The 19109-nt window shown below is 44.3% G+C and overlaps 1 protein-coding gene across 2 annotated transcripts in view; it reads left to right on the top strand.

The window, feature by feature from the left end:
• LOC102564664 (melanotransferrin) overlaps window positions 1-18835 on the top strand; it is a 28193-nt gene extending 9358 nt beyond the window's left edge. The window contains exons 8-17 of one of the 2 annotated variants that reach the window (XR_009455012.1): window positions 700-886; window positions 1033-1181; window positions 1429-1519; window positions 4785-4844; window positions 5458-5640; window positions 6749-6905; window positions 9126-9208; window positions 11206-11390; window positions 13035-16722; window positions 18217-18835. Coding sequence is in view for 1 of the 2 variants with exons in the window: in XM_019493642.2 (XP_019349187.1) it covers window positions 700-886; window positions 1033-1181; window positions 1429-1519; window positions 4785-4844; window positions 5458-5640; window positions 6749-6905; window positions 9126-9208; window positions 11206-11390; window positions 11815-12001; window positions 13035-13081 (1329 nt within the window). In the remaining variant the exon portion in view is untranslated. Of the gene's footprint in view, window positions 1-699; window positions 887-1032; window positions 1182-1428; window positions 1520-4784; window positions 4845-5457; window positions 5641-6748; window positions 6906-9125; window positions 9209-11205; window positions 11391-11814; window positions 12002-13034; window positions 16723-18216 lie in introns of those variants that run through there. The other variant, XM_019493642.2, reaches the window with a different exon arrangement.
• The last annotated feature ends 274 nt before the right edge of the window (window positions 18836-19109 follow it).

Raw genomic sequence — 19109 nt, 5'->3', positions numbered from 1 at the left:
ATTGTGGGTAGGGGAGAAGCTGTTTCCAGCTCCTTTACTTACATAGGCAGCTGCAATAAAAAAAAAGAGGTCCACCCAGGGAAAGATTTGGGAAGCAGAGACAAGCAACTAATTTGGAAGGAGAGCTAAGCAGATGGCACATTTTTTTTCTCAGCTCAAACTTCATGATCCATGTTGTAATTTAATGGAATAAACTAGTTTTCACACTTTTTATAGATTTTAACATGAAGAAATAAGTATATTACCAAGGCTAATTAAAGACAGTGGCAACCTCAACTTGCTATAACATTGAATCAATAATTAGCCCGTTCAAGTGATAAAAATCTCCAAGCTAATATAGTAAGTGATCATACCAAATGATGACATTTATAGCCTCCTTAGGATCTAGGAAGATATTCTAGACTTTTTACTAGCAATGAATGATGACCTGAATATATTATTTGCAACCTTTTCTAATGGGATTTTGATCTAACATATAAAAGCAGCTTGTGTTTTTATCAGAACAAGTTCTGTTCATGATTAAAAGTTTTCCCAGGCTTTTAGGGAGGGAAACCATCATAAGCCAAACTCTGATTCATATGGGCTTTGCCTGAATGCCAGGGGGCATGACATGATTCTAAAGAAAACAAGATATTGGAGGGTGCCAGTCACAAAGGAAGAACAGCACTGCTACAGCTAAAGGCACTATACTTTCCCCAGCACCTCTTTGGGCAGAAGGGAAAGCAAAAGGCCAGGTTTGAGCTTTTCTCTTCAGCACCGTTCAGGGGCAAGAACCTGCTGTTCCGTGATGCCACTCAGCACCTGCAGCTCCTTGAGGATCAAGCAGAGATTGCCCATATCCTTGGCCTGGACTACGTAGCCCTCCTGAAGGGACTGGGTCATGAAGGTGAGCATTCTCAGGGAACAGAAAGGGAAGGGGAAAAAGTAGCTCCTACGTCACAAGGGAGAGAAGTGCACAAAGAAGTTGGTTAGGAAAGAGATCTTACAGTATATAGATGACACACCTCCCATTGCTCTTCTCTGCTGTTATAGGAAGTTCCCTGGACAATAGTGTCGTGCGCTGGTGCTGTATTAGCCATGCTGAACTCCGCAAATGTGAGGAATGGGCCCTGAGCATCAAATCTGACCCTCTGGTTTGTGTCCAAGCAACTTCAATGACCAATTGCATTGAGATGATCAAGGTGAGAATCTAGATAAGGGTGGTGTAAATGAAAACAGGACTGAGGCGCATCTATCCTTGTCTTAAACTGGGAGTGGGAGAAATAGGTTACTATGGATAAACCCACCAGCAGGAGACACTCTACAAAATGAGACAGAGGGGCACAAGAGACCTCCTAGCCAGATGGGCAGTAAACAGCCATTTGGTTATGCCAACTATGAATGTAGTATATTGTCACTGTATGTCTCTTTCTTTGATGATGTTGGCAGAGTAATGAGGCTGATGCGGTTACGCTGGATGCAACACATGCCTACATTGCTGGGAAGTGTGGGCTGGTCCCAGTAGCTGTGGAATGTTATGGTGAGTCCCATTCTGCCCTGAGTCCTGAGAAGGAAAAAGATCAGGGGCACCATTAAAAACTTGTAAAGCACCAGACGGCCTTGTGCTCAGCAGCTCATGGAAGGGAATGGAAGTCAAGAGTGCCCTTCCCAGTGCTTCTACTGACTGGTTTCACTTTTTGGTGAGTTATGTATTCTAAGCCTCAGTTTCTGCATCTACAAAGGGGACAGCGACTTGGAACTCAAGTGAAGTGTTGCAGTATTTTAAGGAAGTGTTTGAAATAATTTCAGGTCTTTGGACGAGAAGTTGTTTCATAGTTTCTAGGGTCAGAAGGGACCTGAACAGATCATCAAGTCTGACCCCCTTCCCTGGGCAGGAATGAGTGCTGGGATCATAATACCCCAGCCAGATATCTATCCAGCCTCCTCTTGAAGACCTCCAAGGCAGAAGAGAGTACTACCTCCCTTGGGAGCCCATTCCAGAGCCTGGCTGCCCTAGCCATAAAGTAATGTCTCCTGATATCAAGCCTGAATCTGCTGTCAATCAATTTGTGGCCATTATTCCTTGTTATCCCAGGTGGTGCTCGGGAACAGAGCCTCACCTATTTTCCGCTGGTCCCCCCTGGTGAGTTTATAGACGGCCACCAGATTCCCTCTGTCTTCTCTTGTGGAGGCTGAATAGATTCAGGCCCTTTAGTCTATCTTTGTAGGGCCTGGCCTGCTGCTCCTGAGTATGTTAGTGGCTTTCCTCTGGACCCTCTCAAGGTTAGCCACATCCCTCTTGAAGTGCAGCGCCCAGAACTGGACGCAGTACTCCAACTGCAGCATGACCAGCACCTCATAGAGGGGAAGGATCACCTCCCTGGACCTACTTGTGATGCATCTGTAGATGCATAACAAGGTGCAGTTAGCTTTACTGACCGCTTCCTTGCATTGGCGGCTCATGTCCATCCAGGAGTCAACAAGTCCAAGATCTCTTTCAGCCAGTGTGTTGTTGAGAAGGGTGTTCCCCAGCCTATAGGTATGTTGCAGGTTCCTTGTCCCTAGATGCAGCACCTTTCACTTGTCTGCATTGAATTCCATTCTATTCTCATCTGCCCACCTCTGTAACCTGTCTAGATCTAGTTGGATTCTGTCCCTCCCCTCCAGCGTGCCCACCTCGCCCTACATCTTGGTGTCATCGGTGAATTTGGACAGCGTGCTTTCCACACCCACCTCCAAGTCACTGATAAAGATGTTGAATAGCACAGGCCCGAGGACTGAGCCCTGGGGAACTTCACTGCCCACATCCCTCCAGGTCGAAAACGACCCGTCCACCACCACTCTCTGGATGCGACCATCAAGCCAATTTGCCACCCATCTGACTGTAGGCATCCTTGCTGCAGTTGTCTAGTTTTTTTATGAGAATGCAGTGGGTAACAGTGTCAAAGGCCTTTTTGAAGTCCAGGTAGACAACGTCTACCTCAACGTCCGCATCCAAGGACTTGGTGACCTGATCGTAAAAGGAAACCAGGTTAGTCAGGCAGGATCTGCCCGCAGTGAACCCATGTTGGTTACCCCTGAGCATTACCTCCCATGCTGGGCCTCTGCAGATGTGCTTCTTGATAATTTTCTCAAAGATCTTCCCAAGGACCGTGGTGAGATTAACTGGCCTATAGTTACCTGGGTCCTCCTTTCTCTCTCTCTTGTAGATGGGGACCACAGTGGCCCTTTTCCAGTCCTCTGGGACCTGGCCAGAGCACCAGGAGTGCTCATATAGCTGTGCCAGGGGCCCTGCTCCAACCTCTGCCAAGTCACTCACTACCCTTGGATGAAGAGCATCCAGACCTGCTGATTTAAACATGTCCAGACCCTCCAAAAGTTCCCTAACTAGATCATCCCTGACCCTAGGCATGGCGTCGTGCCCCTGAGCCTGTCTGTAATCCTAGTGGGGGTGTTGTCCCGATCCCTGCTCAGAAATATGGAGGCAAAGAACTCATTGAAGAGATCAGCTTTTTCCTTTGCTGCAATCACCAGATTGCCAAGCCTGTCCTATAGGGGCCCCACGTTACCTGGTGCCTTCTTCTTACTCCCTATGTATTTTGAAAAAGAACTTCTTGTTATCTTTAATTCTGGTCACCAGCCATAGTTCCGTCTCTGCCTTGGCCTTCCCAACCGCCTCCCTACAGTCACGAGCAATGGAGGTGTAATCCTCCTTGGTGATAGCCCCTTGCTTCCACTGATTATATACCACCTTTTCTGCACTCAGGCCCTCCTGGATGCCTTTACTGAGCCAAGGCACCTTTTTAGCACTCTTGCCCTCTTTGGTTCACGTTGGGACTGACTCCCTCACACAATCCAGTTGTGACATGCAATGGATTCTTAGAGATGGTGGAAGTGGTGCACAATTCTTAACTTTGAGAAAGCAGAATCTGGAGGATGTATCTCTCCATGAACTCTTGTGTGGTGGGTGGAATGAAAAAAGTTCCTCTCTAGCCGGTGACACTGTATGTATTGTGGAAAGAAAAGATTCTGCAAAGAACTTAAACCAGTCTCTGACTGAAACCATCTAGGAAAGGGAGAAATACTTGATTCAATACTTTAGCGTGAGGAAGGAAACTTTCCTGCGTTCATTTTCCTCATCTGAGGAGCTTTCACTTTGTCTCACTGCAAGTCAACATCTTTATAACTACTGCGCCAGGCAAGCTTTCACTGCATGACAGCCTGGGGGCATGGCACCTAAATTGCGCTGGAGGTCCACTGCACAGTGACTCCGTTAATCTTGTTATTTTTGACATGCATCTCCCACCCCCACTACTGATTGGTGGAGGGGCCCTGGTGTCCTTGCCACTCGCCATCTGCCCTTGATTAGCAAAAACTGTGATATATTTAAAACCATGGTTTTTGCCTCCCGGCCAATCAGGAACAAGTGGCAGGACTGCCAGGGCCCCTCCCAATCAGTGGGGTGGAGGTGGGGAGGGGTACAGTAAAAATAACAAGATTAAAGGAGCCACTGCACAGCATGCTTCTGGCATGATTTAGGTAGCTCCCTAGGCATAAGTCATCAGCATTTTTTCAATGGCAGGAATGCAAGTAATGGAAAGGTCTGGCACAGGCCTGTAGTCTACCTTTAAGCACCCATGCTTTACTTAGTTTTCTCAGCCACACCTTCCCCTTAGGTATAGTATTCACTTGCTGTGGTTTTGATATCCAGTCACATGCTCCATCTATACTGAGGTGCTAAATCACCAGTTCACATCCCCATGTCTTTTGGTAGTATTCTCCTGGTGTTTGCTTCTCCTATCCAGGGAAGGAATGTGGCCCAGGTGCTGGAAGAACAGAGAAGCTAATCCGTTTTACAGATGGAGGTAAGGAAAATGTTTGATTTCCAATTAATGGATTTTTAATTAAATTAAGTGAAGTAACTCCACCAGAGTGGCTCAAGCAGTTTATCTTGGATAAAGACTGGGTCCTTAAACACAGCTTATCACCAGTGTGGCCAACAGTAAGCATCAGGCTCTGTGATGTAGATAGAGTTCACTCCACCCTAAGCATTGTGGTCAGGTAGCAGCCCCTAAACACACTTTTTATTTTCCTTTAAAAAAAATTAAACAAAGCTCCATAATGGACAGAGGAAGGGAAGGAGACAGCTGGAAGAGGCGACTGTGATCTTCTGCAGAGACAGGAATGGCACTACCAGGGTGTCTTATTGGTTCTGAAAGGAACTGCTGTTGCCCCTGGCTAGAAATTTTGCTGTCCCAGGCTCTGAGGCAAGTACTGGATTTCTATAGTTAAAGAGGCCATGCAGGTCCTCTGCTGTAGCCAAAAAAGCTCAGTAGACAGACTTCCCCTCCTGTCCTTGTCCTGAATGTTTTTTAAGGAGGATACAATAGTCTAAATCTTACTTTTAGTACGGGGTATGTTCCTTTCCTGGACACTTTGCTGTCTGTCTGACAGTGTATCACTGTCTTTGTCCCACAGCACTGTCCCCTATCTATGCTATAGCTGTGGCAAAGAAGAATGCCAAGCACATAAATGTTCATAACCTGGGGGGACGGCGCTCCTGCCACAGTCACCTGTACAGTCCTGGAGGATGGCTGCTTCTTTCTAGATACACAGTAGGAGCTCTGGAGAATGATGCTGAGAACTGTGATATTAGCTCTGGTAAGAACTGTACCAAGATACCTGCCAGGTAGGCCATACCAAGATATCTCAAAACTGGGGAGAGAAAAACAGATAAGGGTGGTAGAGTGGGGAGGAGGGAAGAAAGGAGATGGATTGGAGAACTTGCAGGTGACCTAATACATTCACATCTGCTGTGCTTGTACCTTCCATGAAGCTGTTTTAGTTGAATGGATTTCAAGTGAGAGTAGTCTTAATGAATGTATGTGATGCATATCTCTCACTCTGCATTCCTCTGGCATATAGATTTTACCAAGTATTAAATGCAACCCAGAATAATCAAAAGGTACCTTTCATCCCTGACAGGTGCTCTTCACAATCAGCCTTAAAAATCAATCAGATACCTGCTTGGTACCCAGATTCTAATGGGCCAAGATGTATAACTAGGTACCCTTCTGCCTCCAGCCCCCAAGTGTTAGGAACTATGAGCAAGAATGTCTCTCCTGATCCCTAGGAATGTTAATTAAATCTTCCAGAGCTTGGCATGTGGACAGCATCTCTGGCTGTATCCTTTCTTCTTTCCACAAGCACACAGCCAGTCTTGTTTACTTGTGGAGCTTGTAAGTATTGCTTAAACATATTGTTTGGCAGTCTTTCTCGTTCAGTAAGAGCTAACTTATGATCTGCTCTCTTTCACTGCAAGTCTCAGGGCATGTTTTAATGAGCAGTAGCTTACTTTACTGTGCGTTAAAGCGTCATGCAAAAAAATCAACGCAAATATATTAATAAGCAGCAAAATAGGCATCTTAACATTAAGCGTCACTTAAAAAGCATGCGTTTTTGGTATTGCACAGTGGAGCAACCTAATGTGCATTTATTTAGTGTTTTACATTGTAGATACTAAATTGAAAGTGCATTAACGCGCTTTTCCTAATGCATGTGTAGACGCGCCCTCAGAGCACGCACATCCAAGCGATAAAGTGATTTCTAACTTTTTGTCATAGAGACCAGAAGACCGGCTCTGAGGAACATAGAGGAAATGCCAGTTCTTTAAATGAAATATAAGAGCAGCCCGCTGTCTTGTGTAGGGAATAAAGACATTTTAGAACGCCCTGCATTGACTAACTGTCACACCTTTCTCTTCCCATAGCCTACCAGAGTTACTTTTGGAAAAGCTGCATGCCAGGAGCAGTTGGGAATCTGTGCAAGGTCTGCATTGGAGATGATAAAACAGAAATGCCCAAAGCATCCAGCCGGTGTGCTGCCAACCATAACGAACGCTACTACGGCAACATGGGGGCGCTCAGGTAAGTCTCTCAAAAGCAATGCAGAGATGAGACTGAGTTCTTTTGCCTGTTGGTTTCCTTGGCAAGACTTATTCAGAGGCTAGAGGCTGTGAAGGTTTCCTTTTGACTAGTTCCTATATAATTTCAGTTGCTGCTGCAACGGGATGGACTTGGCTGGCCTAGTGATTTAAAACAGATCTAGAGTCATTTCCAGGGGGAGACGAAATAAGATAATTAGAGGTGCACCAATATGTTGGTCCAGTATCAGATCAGCACCGATATAAAGAAAATTGACTGTATCCAAAATCAGTCTGATGTGGCCGATAAATGCCTGTGTGCGTGCGCAGCCACAGCGCAACATGTAGGCAGTGAGGAGCACAGCCTAGCATCTTGGAGAGCTGTGTGCGGCTGGTAAGTCTGTTGTGGTGGAAGGGGAGGGGTCAGGGAAGGGCTGTGGGGGGCAGATCAATGCCCCTTTTGCTAAGGGAGGGAGTGGGAGTGGGGCTGGGGTAGGTGTTGCCCAGCTGAGGTGGGGCTGGGCGCAGGATGTGGGATGGAGCCATGCCTTGTGTGGGGGGCATGGGGAGGGGGAGTGGCTCTTGCCACTGCATGCACCTCAGGAGGGTGGTGGGGGGCATGTGCCCCCAGATCTGCACAAAGCAGGGCTGAGTGGGCTGGGGCCAGGGCTGCATTGGGCTGTTCCGGGGGGGGGGGAACACGCATGCTGGGCCAAGCTTTGCTTGGGGTGAGTGGCAGCAGTGCTGGGAGGAGGGCTATGGGGGGGCCTAATTTGGGGTGGCTGCAGTTCCCCCTGTAGCCCCTCTCCTAGTGACACTGCCTGCCCTGAGCACAGCGCAGCCCAGCCCCCGCCGGAAAGAGCCCAGTGTGGCTCCTGGCCCCAGTCCATAGCTGCAGCCCACCTTGGCCCGCCCCATGCTGATCTGGGGGGTACACGCCTCTCCCCCGTGCCCTCCCTGGGTGTGCATAGCGGCGGGAGCTGCTCCCCCTTCCTGCACCCCACAGATGAGCTGCGGCTCTGTCCCGTGCCTTGCCCCACCCCAGGTGGGCAGTGCCAGCCCCACTCCCTCATTGTGCAGGGCATTAATCTGACCCCCCACACTCCTTCCCATCCCCTCTCCCGTTCCACCACAACAAACTTACTAGGTGGACACAGCTGTATCGGAAATCAGATCAGTATTGGCCGATATGCCTCCTTAAAAATCAGCTATCAGTATCGCCCTCCCAAAATCTCTATTGGTGCACCCCTAAAGATAATACTTTTCATTTTGAAACCAAGTAACAAGGCTTGACGTCCTATGACTATAGGCCTTCTGAGCCCTGTGCCACAATGTTGAGACAGCAGAGCAGCTACAGGATGGTGCAGCACATAGTAGACCATTACAGTGAATAGGTTGGGGATCATTTCCCAAGACTTCATGTAAAGAGAATATACAGTAATTAGAGACAGGGCACAGGCAGATCATAAAAAGGACATGTTTCTATCTCTGCATTTATAATTAATGTAATTGAATGTTACTAAATGGACTAGTTTGGAGACCAAATTCCTCTCAGTAGTAGCATTACCTTTCTTATGCTGCTGTATGTCTAAGTTCATTTCCTTTAGGAATGAGAAAGTTGTCTAGTCTCTGTGCCTAGTTAAATCAGAGCCTCTTTGGTAAGATTATCTGTGAGGAGGCAGTTATTTGTAACAGGCACTTGTTCAACAAGACCTGCACTGAGACCACTTAACTCTTTTAACACTATGATACCTAATGCTGCTTTCAGACATTAAAAACAAACAAACGAAAAACAACCCAAAACCACATTTTACTGGAAGAAGCAGCGCATTACTTCAGCCCAGTTTGCAGTGTTTGTATAGATTGGGCACTTCAGCGGGGCTTTTTGGCACTTTTATCTAATGCTGATTCAATCACTAAGGCACCGGAGCTATACAAACATTAGGTGAGCTGGGTCCAACTGCATCTTCTGAGCAAATGCTGAGATCAGTGTGGGGGCACATGGAGTTTAAAGTAAAGAACCATTTCTTTTTTTTTCCTTAATGTCTGCAAGCAGCCTAAAATCTTAAGGCAGACAGTTGTACCCTCTAATTACAATGACTTGGATGAGATTCTAGTCTCCATACTAGTATTCAAAACATTTGGGCATCTACTACTCCCAGAAGTTCTACTCCCTCCATCAGATAGAGCCTCTGTGATGAGTTATTGTGTTTTCCTATTTTAGGTGTCTTGTTGGCAATCCCAGTGGAAGAAGCTTTGGTGATGTGGCTTTCCTGGAACATTACAACCTGCTCCAGAATATTGAGAGTGAGATGCAGCCCTTTTCTCATTTTTAAAGAATGTCTCCTCACATAATGACCATAGTGCCTAGAAACTACTTTTTCATGTCTTATCTGAGTACAGAGCTGTTTTGAAATGGAAAGAATCTGCGAGTGCAGGAGCATAGAGAAGACTAAGTTGTGGAAAGCACATAAGACCTGGGGAGTTAAATATAAAATCATCTTTGGATAGAACATCTTTAAGCATTAAATTTTAAACTCCCAAGCTGTTTGCCCCCAGCTCCAATCTTAATAGCAGCAGTGAGAGGTCACATCCTTCAGGGGGGAAAAAGAAAGAAATCCCTTTTTCATTTAAGATGACAAAACATTGAACAAAGTTATCTCAATGGCTTGTTAAATTTGAGCTGTAAAACCTCCTGAGTATAGCATTTGTAAGAAGCAGTGGTCTCTCCAGATTGGGATTCATATTCCTTAAAAAAATGGACTTTCACATTAATATGTACACTGATAAACATTTTCTGCAAACTAGTTAAGGGCTAAATGTACCTACAGACTGAACTATTGCCTCTGAGAGATGGCCTTTCCAGCTGTATATTAAGATGGATTGAGGGAATGATAAAGTGTCCATATGAGGAGTTGCTATTTCTTCAGTTTTTGTTACATGGGTTGAAATAAAATTCTCCCCACACATTCATTCCACATCCTCTGTAAATGATTGTGTGGCAAGTTGTACTTGTTGGACACAATGGACTGAGTTGCTTCTTCAATGGGCACGTCTACACATGTGCTTTAATGTGTATTAACCTAATTTAATGTGCATTACAGCACCACTAAAACATGCTATTTAGCTAATGTGCATTAAGTGTCACTTAAACTGTGCTCTTTAGTTAATGTGCATTAAGACAGGCTAATGTGCATTTTCCTAATACTTCACAATGGAGGGCATTTTTACATGTGCTCCAGGGATGGGGAGGTGTTTTAATTAGAGCAGCTCTGAGAGCCACTCTAATTAAAGCACTCAGAGCATCTCGTGTATTAGTGTTCCCACACTTCAGAATGCTTCAGGAGGTGCCATTTTGAAGTACAGGGATGCTGATACATGAGACACAGAAGCTGGTTGGAGCACGGTAATTACCATGCCCCAGCAGACTTGATTGAGTCTACTCTGATGCGTAGTTACAATGTGTCAGAGCAGCCTCCAGTCCAATGTTCCCTCTAGGGAGTAGTGGTCCATGAGCATGCCACCTTGGTCTGTGAGCATGCCGCCTTGGTCCGGCATGGGACACTTATCAAAGGGGGCTGGAGGCCGGGGGCTGGCGCCTGGGGCCTGGAGCTGAGACTGGGGGCCAGGGGCTGGTGCAGGCTTCACTGGCTCTGGGGAAGTGCTCCGCTCCCCTGCATCAGGGCCAGAGAGCGGAGCACTTCCCTGGAGCTGGCAGAACCCGCGCCAGCCCCCCGCCCCAGCCTCCATCCCTGCCTTGCCTCCGCTGGGGGAGGAGCTGCTGCCTGCCACAGTGAGGCTCTGCCAGCTCCGGGACACTGCGGGACATGCCCCGCAAGGCCATGTGGGGGAGCGGAGCAGTATCCTAGAGCTGGCAGAGCCTCACTGGGGCAGGTAGCAGCTTCTCCCTGAGGTGAGGCTGGTGTGGGCTCTGCCAGCTCTGGGGAAGTGCTCCACTCCCTGGCCCTGATGTGGGGGGAGTGGAACACTTCCCCAGAGCCGGCGGAGCCCATGCCAGCCCTCAGCCCCAGCCTCTCCTGGTGCGTGGCCTTGAAAAGGCTGTGTGCGGCCACACTTTTAGTTGTGCACAGCTATGTATGCACACACCTTAGACGAAACCTTGCTCCAGGCTCGTATATAGGCACCCAGGGGTACTAGATTTAATGTGCATTAACTAAAGTGCATTAATGCACTTGTAGATGTGCCCTGTGTTAATGTTTTTTCGGCGAGGTTCCCTCTGTCTTGACTGAAAGTCAGGTAATGATTTAGTCAAAGAACTTAGTGCATTTCCATCTGTTTTGCAGATCTGGACAACACAGGCTGGGCCAAAGGTTATACACCTAGTGACTTTGAACTCCTGTGTCTGGATGGAAGGCGTGTTGCAGTCACAGAGTGGGCAGACTGTAACCTTGGTCCTGTTCCTCCTAGTATAGTCATGACTCGACCAATGGCCATCACTAAGATCTATGACTTCTTAATGAAATCTCAGGTGAGGCAGATGATGGGAAAAAGATGAATGTGCTCTCTTTGTTAAATTCTGATTGCTGAAAACCCCACCAAGATCCAGAGCTTTGTTCATAACATATAATGTGTTTCTAGGACCAGCACTAGTGGATTAAGAATGTGTGCAGGAAATAAAGGGAGAACCATTTGGATTTACTAAAGGCAAATTTTGGCACCGGTAGTTTCTTCATCATAACATCTTCTTGCTGAGAGAGAAACCTGTGATGCTGGAACAGCCAGTAGGTTAATCCAAGGAAGAGGAATGCAAAATCCCTTCCAGTAGAAACAAAGCGAGCACTAGCTGAACCTCACACATCTCTATTAGAGCCTGATTTTTAGCTAAAAATTCACCTAATTCATTTCACTGCTCATCATTTTTGCTTTGAAACTTTTATTTTTTTCTGATTTAGGAAAGTCTGGGAACCAGTCTGGACCCTGACTTCCATTTGTTTCAGTCTCAGAAGTATGGAGAGAGTGATCTGCTCTTTAAAGATGCTACTCAATACCTTGTTCACATAAATCACCTGGATTACCAGGCAATCCTTGGAGAGCCTTTCTTTCAGCTAGCAGAATCTGTATTTAATTGCACCCACGCAGGTAATGAGAGATATTGGGTTAAAACACACCTTTAGAAGTATGCAGATGGTATTGCTTCCTGGCCTTTTGGCTATGATCAAATGTGAAAATATGCCTACTATAACTTCTGGAATGTAACTTCAGCTCCCTAGAGAGCCAGTCCTGCTATACCATCTCCTTCAGAGACTTCTCCTAGGAGTAGAATAGTAGGGAATTCCTCCAGAGCCAGCATTCCCCTGCAGCTGCTACTCCCTATTGGAACTGGTATACAGTCAGTCTAGGGGCCTATTCTCACACAACCTTGTTAAAGTAACTGCTGCTACCTACCAGCTCTTAATGTACTGATACAGTATAGTGTAAATATTGTATTATACATATAATTTATATCTGATAACCTCAATACTGAGGGTACCTAAAGGATACAGAAAAAGGATACCACAAGTACAGTATATGATCAGTAGCAAAATAAGGTATGGCACAACCTTGTGGCCAAATTCACTGGTAGTACAAAGCAGGTACAAGTTTATTGAAGCCAGAACCACTTACTCCAGATGTAAATCTAACCTTTAATCTCCAAAGACAGTTCTGGGGCTAAGGGAAAAAATAAGCAGAGATCAACATTTTTACTATAATTTGTTTTTTAAAGAGAACACTATCAAACTGAATTAAAAAAAAAAAAAATTACTTTCAATAGCTTGTCAGGAAACTACAATTATTTAATTCTGTTATAAAGGTTCTTTTTTACCCTCCATGACAGCATACGACTGCCCATCAGCAAACCCAAGGAACTGATGGCATAAAGGGACAGACCCATAAAGGTATTCAAGTCAGTGGGATGCTAGGCACCTTAAATCATCTTTATAGTATTTAGGCATCAAAGTGCCCTTAAAGGTGGAGTAAAACTGAAGTCAGCATTCCAGTATGTGATCTAGCATTTTGATTTAGTGACTGAATGCAGCAGGTACAAACAGTTCCAAAAGAACTGTCATTTTAGGGTTGACAGCACCATAACATGTTGACAGCATCAGTAATTAACTGTCTTTCTGGTTTGTAGACATCTTGGACTTCTGCAAACAGGATATCTGCACATCTTCATCTTAATATGACGTACATCAGCTCTTCAGGATGTTCCCTAACCACTGCACAGATTGAAATCAAAAGATGCAAGCCTAACATCAGCAAAAATAGCACAAGGAAAACAGCTGCCAATAGAAATTTAGATGAAGATTGGGTATTTCATGACCAGACAGATTTCATGTTTACATAGTGAAAAAGCTGAATGTTCAGGAGGCTCTTTGCACCTGCTGGTAAGGCACACTCTCCCATCCTATGATAACTACTGTGCTGGAGAAGCTGATAATGCTGCTGGGATGTCACTCCTTCACAAAATGAAAAAGAAAGAAGCCGAACTCAACAGCAACATATATTTTCTAAGCCTATGCAAGAAACACAACATCATTCCCTGAGGACTGAATAGCTACAATCTTCTGACTACTACACACAGCTCTAAATATGCTTCACAACTATGGAGGAGAACTTCAGAAAAAACTTAGAAATCATCATCTTCACCTAACCTAGTCCAAAAGAGATCAACTCAGGAAGGAAATCAACACATGCTGCAACAACTTGAGAGAGAAAAATTTGGATATCTTTCCAGACATTATACAACATATACAAAGAGACTACCAAAGATTTTCTACAACATCCTTCCAACATAAAAAGAAGAAATGGAACCAATTACTTTAGGGACAACTTTTCCCAACCACAAAGCAACCATCAGAGAAACAACACCCAGTACCTTAGAACATTCCAACCTCATACTCAATGTAACTGAAAGAACTAGTCAACCCTCAAGTATTATTCATCTCTCCACACACACACTTACCAAAGCTGAAAAATCTGCCCTCTCTAAAGGCCTGAATTTCTATCTGTAGCATTGTTAGGGTATTTTTTCAATGTGGAAAACTAGAAGAATTCTTCTGACACACCCACTTCAAGGAATAGTTCCACAACCAAAATGAATTCACTTCCAACAAGACTTCAAAAAAATCAGACTGCACACTTCAAAGTAGACAAAATTCAAACCTTGACCACTATGCTGACTGCTTCAGGGTAAGAATGAACAATGAAATAGCAATATGCCATCATAACAATCTCTCCCTCTCAGAGAGAAGGGCCACAGAATCTCTAAGATCCAACCACCAAACAGTAATAAAACTAGCAGATAGAGGAAGAGCTATAGTTATCTTTAACCGTGAAGACTACGTAAAAGAAGCCAACAGACAACTCTGACACCACCTACTACAAAAAAAACTAGAGGAAGTACAACTCCCTTTTTCACCTTAACACTCAAAACTACCATCAAATCATTTCCATCTGAACTACAGGATACTTGAAACTACAGGAAAACTACAAAACTTGATCCCCTCCATTACCCAAACCAGGGATTTTTTCCATGCTCCCTAAAATGCACAAACAAGGGAACCCAGGTAGACCTATCATATCCAAACACAGAACCCTAACTGAGGAAATACCAGGTTTCATCAGATCCATCCTAAAACCTCTTGTCACCCAAAGAGCAAGTTTTGTCCAAGACCCAAGACTTTCTACAAGTAACACTCTCTTAGCCACCATGGATGTTACCAGCTTATATATGTCGCTGCCGTGAACTGCAGCAAAGGGGTCGGGACCTTAGAAGCCACCAGGCGGGTACTTGTGACGCATGGAGTGGAATTAATTAGGCAGACGCTTATCGGTTGCAAAGCAAGATTGTTTACTCACGCCGTCAAGGTGGTGAATAGCGGAGGTTAGAGATACTTGGTTAGTTACAGCTTAGGGTTCGTAGGTCGGTCTGCATAAGAGTTCGGTGGTTGGGCAGAAAAGGTCGGGCCAGCAGGTCGTTGATTTATGTCTGAGATTGGGTCGAGACGCGGGGAACTGACAAGTGATCAAATTGTCAGTTACTCTGATATGTGTGATCAGAGGTCTCCAAGGTGCGTACGGAGGTCCCCCTTCTTCTTCCTCTTTGCGGAAGTGTATGTGGGTTTTATTTGTATAATAGCCAATTGGTTTTCGCCACGTCATAAATTTAATTAGAATCGCCAATTATTTAGCAGTCTTCGCTAGGGTGTTATGATAGGGCTACTCCTCTTTTTATTCTGACCAGTTATAATGATTTATGTAAAGCAAAGAAGGCAAAAGTTTTATCTCTGTTAGTGGCGCAGCAATAAATTTCTTTTTGACATGCGCAGCAAAAAAAAAAAAAGCTGTTACTATCATTTGTTAACCCTTAGTTAACCTAGTGCAGAATTAAACTGTTAACTGGTATCTCTTGCTTGTGACATGGGCACTACTTAATTGGGTTGTGACAATATACCAACATCCCACACCAGGATGGCATCCAAACCTGGCTTACATATCTGTAAGAGCAAGATTACAACTCAGAGTACAGACCTGAAGATATTACTGAACTTATACATTTCATGCTCACACACAACGTCACTTTCAATAACCAACACCTCCCTCCAGACCACAGGCACAGCTGTGGGCACCAAAATGGCCCTCCAATATGCCAACCTTTTTATGAGCCACATGGAAGAAGAATTTCTCAAGAACTGCACCAACCCCATGCTCTTCTTAAGATATATAGGTGACATCATCATTTGGACTGAACCTGCAATCTGATTGATTTCCATCCGAAATTCAGTAATCATCACCCCTCCATCAGACTATTTTGAATACTCTGGCACCAACATTTCCTTTTTAGACACTACGATCACTATCCAGAATGGTAAAATACAAACCAGTATATACAAGAAGCCCACAGACCAACGTATCTGCACAGAACTAGCAATCACCCAAAACATACCCAAAAAGCTGTAATATTCAGCTAAGCCCTTCGATACCACTGATTTTGAACTGAGGACACCCGCAGTTGTTACTTCACAAATCTCAAAAGGGTTTTGACTCAACAAGGACACTCCTTCAGAAAGATAGATTGCACATTTGAAAGAGCCATCCAGATACCACATAAAGAATTGCTGCAGTACAAAAAGAAAATTTCCACAAATCGCACACCATTAGTTATGACATACCATCCCTCCTGGAACCTACACAGAAAATCCTCAAACAATTGCAACCCATACTAGAAGAAAACCAAATTCTTAAAGAGATCTTCCCAAAACCACCCATCCTTTAAACAAGCACTGAACCTCACCCATCTCATCACCAGAAGCAAGCTTCCCATTATGGCTCCAAATGTGCTGAATGGATCCAGAGCATGCCAGGACAAGAAATGCAAGACCTGCCAATATACCTTCAGCATTCCCAGAATAACTGCACCTCACAACAGAATCATCACGATTCCTGGATCTTACACCTGCACCTCCAGAAATGTTATACATCTCATCCAGTGCACTAAATGCCCTGATAACATATGCAGGAGAAACCAAACAGTAACCTTTGTACCTGTGTACAACCTGTGTACCAGAATGAATGCACACTGAAAATCTATCAAAGACAAATACCCAATTACCTGTGGGTACACAAGACAACCACTCTCTCCAATCTCTTAGTTCTAATTCTCAAAGGAAATTTACAAAACACCTTTAGTAGAAAAGCCTACAAACTTCATAAGTCTTCTGGATAACTTCATAAATCTACTGGATACAAAAAATCATGGACTAAATATAGACATTGGATTTATGACACATTATAACCTGCCTTCCATCTGATGACCCCAGGTAACCTCTCTACAATTTACCAGCTACATTTTATTACCAGGTCACCATTCCCCCTTTCACCCCCCCCCCCAAAAAAAAAAACCCACAAAAAAACAAAACAAAACAAAACAACAAAAACTTGCCTCACCCCCTCTGACCCTCACTGGGGGGTGAGAATGCTTTTGCATTCTCACTGACCTGCATTTTTGCACTGGCTTCTCTCTTATCCAGGAAAGCACATAACTGTAAACTCTCCCTCTGCCTCAAGAAGGGTGTTTGTGCCCAAAAGCTTGCAATGAACAATTTTTCCAACTATTTAGTTGGTCTAATAAAATATATCACATTTACCCAAAGAACCTTGCCTACAGATGTCACTCCCACATATCAAGTGACCACATCACCTGTAGATTTTCTTTGCTCAGCTTGGAACATGGCAATATGCAGAATCCCATATATCAGGCAGCAGAACTAGCTGTATCTCAGTGTATGCAAACAGTTAAAATACAGACACCTTCCAAATAATTTTTTATAGCAACAATTTAACATTTTTGTAGGAAGAGCTAGTCCAACTCCATAGGCCCAGCAGTCATCCCTGTTTTTATGTATCATGTGGATCACACATTGCTGAAAAGGACGCTTTGACTTCTTTCCCCTTTGTCTCATTTATACTACATTTCTAGTTAAAATGGGTAAGTTGTAACCCTCCCACAAGGATGTTGTTACTGTTAGATAGCCACTACCCACACGTTTTTGACATTTAGCACAGACTAGCAACCTAAGTAGCCTTTTCTACTAGGAACAGGGAAGAGTTGGTTTCTCTTCTGCTGTAACAAACAAGAACTTGTACCAAATGTACTGACATCTTCCAGGTAGCCTGTGGAAAATTCACTCTAAGGAATAAACAGTTTCTACTCACAGAATCAGGTTCTTGTAAGCTTAAGATGTGCTGGGGATAGGTGAGAAGCAAAAACAAATGGAGTTTCCACTCTTTTCCAAAACACTGATCTTTACTTTACAGAATCTCTTATGTCTAAATGTATGTAGTTAAGCTGTAAGCTTTTTATAACAGGAGAAAGTTGAACATGGTGCAAAGTCTGTGGAGTGTATTATCATGTCCTGCTCTTCCTAGCTTGACATCTGGCTTGTTACTTTCTCAGTCCTTGCTTAAAGCCACTGTTATCCGTCTGAAGAGGATTGGACATAACTCATTCCGTCTGCCTTGCTGAACAGTACCATTCTCCACACTAGGTTAATCAAAACCCTCCCATTTCCAAGGGACTTACATTAACCTAAGCTATCCAAGGGAGAAAGAATAACCAGGAACTTTCCCTAAATAAATTGATATGAAACAATGGAAGGCACACTAGCTGGACATTGCAGCAGAAACACAGTTGCAAATAGCCATCACTAAAAATACTCACAGTCTACTTGTCACTGTCTAACCATAGAGTCTCAGTTAAGAACATATCTGGATACAAGATTTGTGGGAATTTCAATATTTTTGCTGTTTTCCAGGTAGCTGGGTTGACTCCCAGGCTTCTTTCCTTGCAGTGTTCTCCAAATGGTCTTGCATGGTGCCACCTTCTTATCCAATAGGGAAGAAAAAAAATCTTGGAGCCAGCTTCAGCAGTTTGTGTCTAGATGAACCATCTCTACTTCTGGCTCCCCATCTCCCTCACTGAGGGCTGTAACTCCAGCTCAGACTCCCTGCCTGGCTCCATTGAACAAGCCAATACAGGAAGCAGGCACTACAGTGTACGTGCCTTCCAGCAGAAGGCTGAAAAAGCAAAGGGCAGATGCAGGAAGGTCCAAGCATGGCAGGAGAATAAAAACTGGTCAAGCACTTAGCAAGAGTAAAATAAAATGGCATAATGCAGCAAAAATTGTGAAGTCCTTGTATGGTGTTAGTTCTACAGCCAGCATTAGATCAATTAATTTTAGCAAGCTGAAGTCTTAAAAGGCATCCTTTTATTTTTTGGGTTTAATATTCCACCTGCTGGACTGAAGCAGCACTGTACTTGGATCTTGAGAAAGGGCTTCCAAAGCTAAGATTATATTAAAAGTGGGAAATATTAAGATGGCTGTAGAATGCAGACTTAATGCAATTAAAATATATGAGCATCTCCAAGTTTCATCAACTACATTTTGATATGTGGATGGCATCTGTCCAAAAAAAATCCAGACAGGAATTTCCACAGGAAGAATTGTTCACAGAAACTTCGGGGTAAATTTTCTTGATATTTACTTGTTTCAGTTTTGGTGTAATGTTACCGGCCTGGTCCACAGACTGTAGTGTATGAAGCACAGGCCTAATCCATAGTTTCTGATCTCTTTTGCTTCTGAATCCAGTGGATTGTTCAGTATTTCATAAGCTGTAATTGACAATACTTTACTACCTACTAGAGATG

The sequence above is a fragment of the Alligator mississippiensis genome, chromosome 10 (genome assembly GCF_030867095.1).
Source record: "Alligator mississippiensis isolate rAllMis1 chromosome 10, rAllMis1, whole genome shotgun sequence".
Classification (NCBI taxonomy): Eukaryota; Metazoa; Chordata; order Crocodylia; family Alligatoridae; genus Alligator; species Alligator mississippiensis.
This window is presented reverse-complemented; position numbering and strand designations above follow the sequence as displayed.